General features: G+C 35.2%; 1 protein-coding gene across 1 annotated transcript; it reads right to left on the bottom strand.

Annotated features, from left to right (window-relative positions):
* Positions 1-99: 99 nt before the first annotated feature.
* LOC125952619 (protein Wnt-5) lies at positions 100-9,249 on the bottom strand. The gene is made up of 9 exons (XM_049682211.1): positions 8,603-9,249; positions 5,883-7,587; positions 5,678-5,762; positions 3,375-3,555; positions 2,560-2,806; positions 2,027-2,206; positions 1,508-1,610; positions 1,137-1,304; positions 100-1,056 (listed from the first exon to the last, which is right to left on the bottom strand). Exons 1-9 carry the CDS (start codon positions 8,734-8,736, stop codon positions 869-871), a joined length of 2,991 nt encoding a protein of 996 aa, XP_049538168.1. The 5' UTR covers positions 8,737-9,249; the 3' UTR covers positions 100-868.
* Positions 9,250-9,281: the final 32 nt, after the last annotated feature.

Here is a 9,281-nt window from a genome sequence, read left to right as displayed (position 1 = left end):
AAGGCTTTTCCTACGACGAAGTCGAGATTTTCCGGGCCGGCTTAACAAGTTGGACTTTAACTTTTAACAAACAACAACACATGGTAAACTTTTTGGATTGTTTGCGTTTTGTTCGCCATTTTATTTTTCTCCATTTTCTACAGTTCGATCTTTCTAACAATTCATGTATCGTCAAAAGATTAATTAATCAAATTTCAATGTTGTTAGTTTCATGACGTTAAATTGCCTTTTTCATTAATCGAACACTCGTTTCCTATGATTTTATGTTTTCATAGTCATTAGTGATTTCCGTGTGCATTCAATTCAGTTTTGGCTTCTTGTGTGTAATTTAAATTCTAGTGAAAATATCATTATGTTACTATTTATTCAAAATATAAATAATAGACTTCGAGAATATAAAATATAGACATCCTTCAAGCTAGATATTGTGCTTAATAAATGTATAACAGCGTAAAAACGCCGAAATAATTTGAAAAGCTTGTTCCTTGTAGCTTTTGCGTTAAATATTTATAGAAATAATAATACGAGGATGGAAATTATAATACTGTTTAATACAAAATTGTTGAAAACGTCCTAATATGTATCGCAAATTAAACTATATACATCTGGGATCTTTGCCATGTAATCGTAACGAGGCGAAGGAATCAATTCAACCACTTTTTATGGTTTGACATTACACGTACATTTCTTAGTTATCATGAAACTTAGGGTTCTAGAGCCTTGTACTAAACTCTGATAAATGATTTACAAAAAAAACAAACATTTCCAATAAAGAAGCTTATGAAATGAGCTTCATAAGCTGCACGAGAAGTTTTATCAAAATAGTTTCAGCAATATATTATGCTTATTCCATTTCATTGACAATCCACTACTTACAAGTATATTCCTCGATGGTCTTGGTACAAATTTCACATTTCACTTGGCAACACCATTGAAATTTGCAGTTGCAACGTTCTTTTACAATAATCTTCTTAGTATTGTAACCCCTACCACAGCATAGAATAGAACAACCATCTAAATCGGATGAAGTTTTATTACACACCCGACCATGTGTTCCTAAGGAAATATATTCATTATTTGGATAAATAGAATTTTATATCGTTTTGGTTTTGCATTTTTAACACCATGGAACTCACCTAGCCATTTAAGCTGACGGTTGATTCTACACCAGTCGGGACTTTCATCTAAATAGATTAAATCGAGGGCAGAGGGAATTTTATACCGCGGATCTTTCACTTGTAAGCGACCCCGTTTATTAACTTTAACCTGTGTTGCTTCATCATATTTTTCTCGCAGGAAATCACCTAAAACAACGCAATGTCAAATGTGAAACTAGAAAAATAATCGTTTGATACTCGCGGGCATTAAACAGCATGCAAAGAACAAACAATATCATAATAATACTTTGTGCGTAGTTTGTTTGGTTGTTCCCAGAACACAGTTTGTTTGGTTGTTCTTTTTGTAATCATAGTATAGTGAAACCTACTAAACTAGGTTTTCGACTTACCTATTTCTCGTATAGAAGTCAATTGCTGCCAACAAGTAATTAAACTGCATGAACCGGAAACACCGTGGCATTTACAAATTATTCTTGATTTTTTTATGACAGCCTACGAAAAGAGACAAAATATGAAAAACGGAAAGTTTTAGCAAATAAATTAGTATAAACCTATTATTAAAATGCCACCAATGGATAAACGATAGTTGATTGAATGCCAAAGAATTTATGATCTTGAAGAATTAAAGAATTGAAGCAATCAGCGTTGAATGTAAAAAAAACTAAAATAAACTAAACTTGGTTTCGGTTTATTTTAGCTAGTAAGATATGTTGTAAATATTGTTTTGTAAATTGCTTCTTACAAACTAAACTAACGACACGATCTTAGCAATCTTTTTAAACCCTGCTCGGACAAAGGATTTGACAAAACTCGACTCGGACAAACATTAGAAAACACATTTTGGCAAAAGCTACAACACATAAATCCTTAAATTTCGTATAACCATAACTAAGATATGTTATTCTCACCCTACGGCCAGCTTCATTGTTATGCAAATTCATCAGGGCTCTTGCTTTGGCAGAAGCACTAAACTGTACCCCATTGAGCGTTTTGTCTGGCTTACGGAACATTTTTTTCAGCCTCTCATAAATGTTGACGTTTTTCAGGTTGAATACTTCGGAGTTGGTAACTTCCTTGTAAATTCGTTCCTAGAAAATATGAATATTTCAAATAATATAGTTTTTAAAATTTCCATTTCCACGAACATACACTTTAATTAGACACTTTAACATACATCAATGGCAAATTAAACTGAAAAAGACGTGATAAATACCCAAATTCAAAAGAAAAAAAAAGTTTCTTTAAATCTTCTAATTGAAGACCTGATTTTAGTCATTAATGCCGATTCATCTAATTTTTACTTCATATCGAGCGTCCAAATATTTCAAAGCAACTTAATTACTATGAGAATAAAGATCTGTTGCAAGATGCAAAAGTTGATTATAATATTTTGTGATATTCTTTTCTAACCTGATGTGCTATATACTTTGCATCAACTCACCTGCAAGTCACTCATTTCTCCCGGAGTAAGGTTCGATTTTTCTATTTCGGTTGCTATTTTCTTCTGCAATATGGCCAAATCCTCTGGTCTGATGCTTGCATTGAGAAATGCTCCATTTTTGGTCGTATCGTTAAATGCATCCAGCAGATGCTCGATTATTCTGGGATATTTAGCAGGTATTGACACTAGCCCACGAGTGCCACGTTTTTTTTCCTTTTCTTTGGTGTCAATGAATGTTTGTGAAAATCTTTAAAAGTATAAAAATATTAAAAAACATGGAATGAGTGAAATAGGACTTGTGCTACAAATATTTCGACTAGTAATAATTAATAAGTTAGTTCAACGCATTATAAGCTCGCTTTTCCATTTTTGAGTTGTTTGAGTTGTAGCAATTGCCAATTATTCGCAGCATTTATTAAAATGTATTGTGAAACTTATTAGTAAATCGGATATGAATGATGTTATTGGTGTATAAACGTTGATTGCTGCCGTAGATTACTGCAATTTAAAACGTGTTGTCGATTGGCTAAACAGTCTGATTTAATATTTTTGTTAAACATTTCTCTTCTTTCTTTGTCAACATTTCCAGAGCATGTGCAGTGCTGCTGTTGCAAACAATCTGTCGATTAAATTCAGAACTATAATTCACCGTGCCACTAGCACGTTACTAACAGGGATACTTGACTATTACCACGGCTGGGTCATATTTTAAGTGGTGCTCGCCACTGGCGAGCAACATTACATTCCGCACAACGTAAATTGTGGCTTATTTGCATTGCAAGTGACTTGTAGTGGAGGTAATCACTAATACCTACTTGTAACCGAACTCCATATCATCACCACAGCCTCCCCACGTCCAATCTTCATTAAGCTTAGTTGGACGAAGGCTTCGCGAGCACCCACAAGAAGCCAACTGCCCATCACGGCACGCTCGAGCAATGAAGCTGGATGCTGCCGCGGCTGCCAAGGCGTAAACGAAGGCAATCTCAGGCGATCCTGAAAATAGTGAACGTAAATACTGATTTTGTAAAACAACCTTTCTTTTTTTTAAAAAAAAAAACATGTTTTTATTCTCGGTATCCCTCCAAAGCAATTGCTTTATTTATAAACTCAAATCGGAAAATATGAAACGAAATGTAATATTGAGTAGTTTCGGAAAATGGATAGTAAGTTTTTCTTTAGTGGATATGAGCGTTATAATAGTTCATCATTGAGTTTGTTTTCGATTGCTAAGTTGTGTTCACTTCAATTTGATAAGGTCTTGAAACACTTTATAAATTAAAGTTTGTGAATAAATATTGAAAAGTTATATTTCGATAGCCAGGTACAAATTTTTCCATGTTATTCTCCAAGACCGCGCGTTTTGATCTTGAACAAATTTATGAAGCCCGCTCTGAGACTCTCTCGAGTATTTGGTAAGTGTGTAAGCTTTTGTTTTGCGAAACTTAAAACATATATGTATATATACAATACAATATTCTATTTAGAATGAAGGATAAGGTTTGGAAGGAATCATTGCCAGCATTCGGCCATTTAATGTAACCTCCTTCTTCCTAGTTAGGGGCTTGGCTGTCCCTCTTCGAGAAGAACAGAATTGCTGCTCGCCTAAGATATAACTGAGATTTTCATCTTTCATGATTCTCATTTTGGTTGGCAAAGCTACCGCATGTTACGAAGTTCATTAAATTTGTATAACGTTATGCATTGTTCATAAGCTCACAGCTTCAGCTAAGATTCCATTCTAACAACTGGGAATAAAATTTCCTCAAATGGCAACGATGATTATATTTTCCAAGTCAATAATGTTAAGCATACGACTCTCTCGACTTTATATATGATTTGATATATATTTATAAAAAGATTAATAGATAAATATTTATATATTTACATAATAAATGCAATCAATACACATAAATTACATCTGAAAACAGTAATCGAATTATAGCCTTGATATCTCGATATATACTCTAATTTTTTTATATATAAGTATGAGTCATATGTCTAAAATATACTGTTGTCCCGTATGTTAGTGCACCCTTCGTTATTTTAAACTCTAAATTAAGTAACACAGCTATTAATCGACCTCGTGAAAATTTGTAATGAATCCACGTCCCCTATGCTGTTTTTGGTTTTACTCAATGGGAATTAGGAAAAACGGTGCTTCAGAATAAATATGTTATGATGGATTCTAAGGAAAAAATATTTTAGACCCGTTACAAAATCTGCATCAATGCCGCATTGATGTGATGGTGGCTTCCTTTATTCCAAGCTTTAATGGGTTTAATGGTGATGGGAAAACATTGATGATTGAATAAAATATTTTGCGACTAATGAACCACCTGTTGCCAATTCTAAGTCAGGAAAGAAGTTTCCCTATGAATGGGTTCTTGATTCGAGATTTCTGATATGAAAATCAATACGTTGAGTAACGACTGATTTACTTTTTACCAAATGCAACCTTATCATTTTTAGTATTAGACATTCTCAGCTGTATTCCTTGACCTTAAAGCCATCTTAAACGTATCGTTCAATTGAAAATAGCAGGGCCGTAATAAGCCCCTACCATTGTAATGCAACGAATAAGTTGTATACTTCAGAGATATATGCCAAATAAGAAACATAATCCAAACTAATGTAAAATAATATTGCAACCTAAATTAACCGCATAGTTGCTAGATTCCCAAATACCATACTATGGTACACTCAGAAGTTGTTATCTTGCGATAGGGATACATTTCGCCGAAGGCTTCGCCTGTGATACAGTACCATATTCGAACAAAAGCCATGGTATATCATGCGTAGAAAATTAGAAATCAGTCACGGAAGCATGACAAAATGGAAAAACACCTAACAAAGGCATCGGGTGTCTCGTGATGCATAGTTCAAAAAGGGAATATTTTCACGGTTAAGTGACCGTAGCATTGGTGTTAATAAGCATTCATTCCGGGCGACTTGTTTAAAACCGTTATATTCTATTAGGTGCTTTAAAATCCACATAGAAGACTACTTATATGAACTTTGTGTTTCATTACACTAACCAATTTATGAATAAACTATACCACAATCGTTTATGCATCGTTTATGTTAGATTGGTTTATTAAATTTTCTTTTTACATACCTATATTTGAAATTGGACCAAAAACGCTTACATCATCCACTGTACTGCAGTTCCATCGACGATTCCGGAACTGGTGTTTACATTCCTGCAAATCATGGGATAAAATGTATTTCGAGAGGATTGTTAATAATACTTGTTGCAATGAAAGCATACAAACTAGTCCTTATAGGTTTCAATGGTGAGTTCCCAAAATTCTTGCTTTTACCTGTATGGCGGCACGTGCTCCTCGGCTTATAGCTGGCATTATGCTTGTATGTTGAGCACACAATTTTTGCTGCCCTCCACTCAACGCACTAACAGAATAACAAAGATCTGGATTAAGATCTATAACATCCTTCTCATAATATGCTGGCAAGGTTCGATTACGATCATTGAGTTCATTTTTATCACTGTTATGCATATATCCTGCATCACTTCCGGAAGTACCAATGGATAATGGTGTCACTGGTTCAAACAACCGGCCTTCAGTGCGTCTGTTTCTGGCCATGTGTTGAGATGGAGCATTCAAAGAACGGAATTGCTTAGGCTCTTGCTCATTATCATTACGTCGCGTCCGGTGTTTAGTCCATGTTTCGCGGAGTTTGAGATTTTCGTTCTCATTCACGCTGCTTTCAGTAGAAATATGCTTGATTCTATCAGTTTGCGACGATAATTCACTGTGCAATATTGGCGAATGTGGATTATCAATCGAATCGTAAGCTCCGACTGGTTGTTTTCCTTTGCCCAGCCGCGATATTCGTCGATTGTTCTTACGTTGCTTCTTCGTGTTTGGCACATGCTCGTGTAGACTACTTGCTTCAGAGGAATTCCTTGCTAGTAACACATTTCTCTGGTTTTTCCTCCTAAGTTTACGAGTAGGGACCAGCATTCCTTTGTAGCTATCCTCGGTGAAATAACCTATGCTGGATGTTGTTGATTTATGACCAAGATTTGTAACAAAACTTTTCTCTTCACTACTTTGCGCCTTCGATTGTCCATGTGCGTGACTAGCTGAAGAGCCCTCTTTACTTTTATCAGCTACAAATTTGCTGGAGACTTCTCCTGAGTCGCCCTTCTTATCTCTGACATTTTCAATAGTTTGGTCGTTTTGTAGCAATACCTGTGGTATGATGGTAATTTTGTCGGGTTTTTGACTAATGGGAGTGGGCTTTCCGACTGGTTTCCTCCAATATTCCTTCATTTGAAACGACGGTGGTGACAAAGTCGCTTGCTGCTTATCGGAAAATGCAACTGATGTAAACAGTGGGGGCCAAGATGTCGTTGATTCATTCTTTTGCAAAGAAGGGAAAACTACAAACTTGCTTTGAAAGTTTTTATCGGATTGTGTAAGATTTTGCAACATTAAAATGTGTCGTTTTAGATCATCAATATTTGTAGATGAGCCGTGGAATACTGATGAGGTTTTTTCTTTTTCGTTCGTTGACGTTTTTAAAGCTAATGGAATAATGTATTTACGTTCTATTTGTTGACCATCATCATCTGAAATCATGTGATCTGCATTAGCCATTACGTTTGGAAATTTACTAATGGAAGTTGGACGGACATTTTCTTGGCTCTGCTTTCCAAAGTGATTAATAAATGAGGGGCTCACTGTAGTTAGAAAAATTGCAGAAATGTTATCCCTACGAACATTCAACGCGCTAAATACTGATGATGCATCAGGTGTTGCTGAACTGGACTGTTTGGAACTGTTTCCTCCTATAAATGTTTCTCCATTGCCTTCATCAGTCTGACCTTTTTGACCATTTTTTTTAATTTGACTGTTATCAATCGGACGAATGAAGTGGTCGAGGTTTTGTACATATTTCAATTTATTTCGCATTTCTGTTATATTTAGAAGAACACTATTATTCGATAATACTTCATTCTCAGACCGGAAAACGATAAACGGTGATTTTATGCCCAGATAGCTGAAATAAAAAAGAATGCATTGAAAAAACACCAGTTCAGCATTAAATTAAGTCTACTCTACACTATATAGTTTTTTACGATTTTGATCGATCTTTCGATGTTTGATACAATCAAACTTGTTTAATTTGATCATTCGTAGCAAATTTGAACGTAAGTATTTAAATAAATCGCAGGTTGTCATTAAAGAAATTAGACTACCATATCCAGGATCACATTCAGGATAACATTTGGCCATTTTCAATTTCAACTCATTCTTCTTGCTTTTCAGATACTTTCAATGATAAGGAATGAAGGACAACAGTAGATTGAAATTGTGACTTCTAGGCACAACGATTGGTTGAAATAAGTAGGTGACTTGAAACACCGCATTTCATAGTATTTCGTAAATATAAAATTATCGTACCCATAAATCTTGCTTCGGCAAATAAGACTGCCCAGGCATAGTGCATTTAGCTATACTCATGGCAATTGACGATTTCATAAAAAAAACCTATGTGCATTATTGTTAAATCCTACTGATATGATGTTCTTAATCCCAATTTATATCAAAGTTTGCTTATGGCGTTTCCACAGCCCATGCACATCTTGCAGTTAGTGCGGTACTGCCTCGGCATTTACGCATTTAAAATTGCATTTGTCTAAATTAAATTCACATTGTGTTCTACCGTTCCAGAGTCCGTGCTAGTGGTCGGAGAATTTGAGCAAAACTAACACTGATCCCTTAGAGGGCTATGCAACTATAATATATTGTAACTCATTTTTTCATAAATTTTACAGTTTGTCCAAGTAAATTTCGTAACTGGAACTTAAGAGATCAAAATGCTTTGCAAAAATGTATGAAAGCTTTGAAGATTGTGAGTAATGTACAATATCCATCAATAAAAACTACCAAATTAGTTAAATTCGCTTCTGAGGCATAAGAATCACAAAAAAAATTAGAAAACCGTCAATAGGATATTAAGCTGTTTTAAAGAAAGAAGGATATCAACAACAAATATAAATTCATGTACTTACATCCACGTGGGTGCACCTTGTCCTTGCGAAAAACCAAATACAGCATTCGGTGGAAGTAGAGTTCCCACGCCGTACATAAGTATCCAAACATAACAATATTTGCGGAACTCCATAACTAATTTCGGTCTTGTCATCTGCCGTGGGTACGTGTATTTCCGACTATTCAAACCCTTTTTTTGATTGCCCCATTAAACACTGGTCAACTATACCAAATCTCAGAAAACTGGTTTAATTGCTTGTTTTATCAGCAATTTCGATAGTTGGTTCACTGATAACTATTTGTCTGTTAGTGGTTTTTAGGAAATTAGAAACTTCCTACTTAACTTTTTTTGCCACAAGTACCAAACGATACATGCATCGTACGGATACAACATTTTGTTATTTTAGTTTGTCGCCGGGAACGCTTCACCTAACGTTTTACACACATTACTGGCACATTACAGCAATCAGCAACACTCTTCAACGTAAAAAGCAAAAAAGCCAACCAAAAAGCCACAATTTCGTCGCAGCATCCAAGCATCACAACATCTCAAGCTTCATCTAGACGGCAAAGAGAAAGCTGAGAATGTCCATAGAAATCCATACAAATCCGGATCGAGAATCTACCATTTTTACGAAAACTCGACGGAGCTACCTGACTAATAGTGCCCAGATTATGTGTTCAACTCGATCGGTCCAG

The sequence above is a fragment of the Anopheles darlingi genome, chromosome 2 (genome assembly GCF_943734745.1).
Source record: "Anopheles darlingi chromosome 2, idAnoDarlMG_H_01, whole genome shotgun sequence".
NCBI classification, from domain to species: Eukaryota; Metazoa; Arthropoda; class Insecta; order Diptera; family Culicidae; genus Anopheles; species Anopheles darlingi.
Note: the sequence above shows the minus strand (reverse complement) of the source record. Positions and strands in the feature narration are given on the sequence as shown.

Coding starts and splice junctions, on each gene's coding strand:
- LOC125952619 (XM_049682211.1), bottom strand. CDS start 8,736: ATGACAAGACCGAAATTAGTTATGGAGTTCCGCAAATATTGTTATGTT. Junction 3,556..5,677: donor TGGTCCAATTTCAAATATAG/GTATGTAAAAAG, acceptor CACTATTTTCAG/GATCGCCTGAGATTGCCTTC. Junction 1,611..2,026: donor ACAATGAAGCTGGCCGTAGG/GTGAGAATAACA, acceptor CTCTTTTCGTAG/GCTGTCATAAAAAAATCAAG.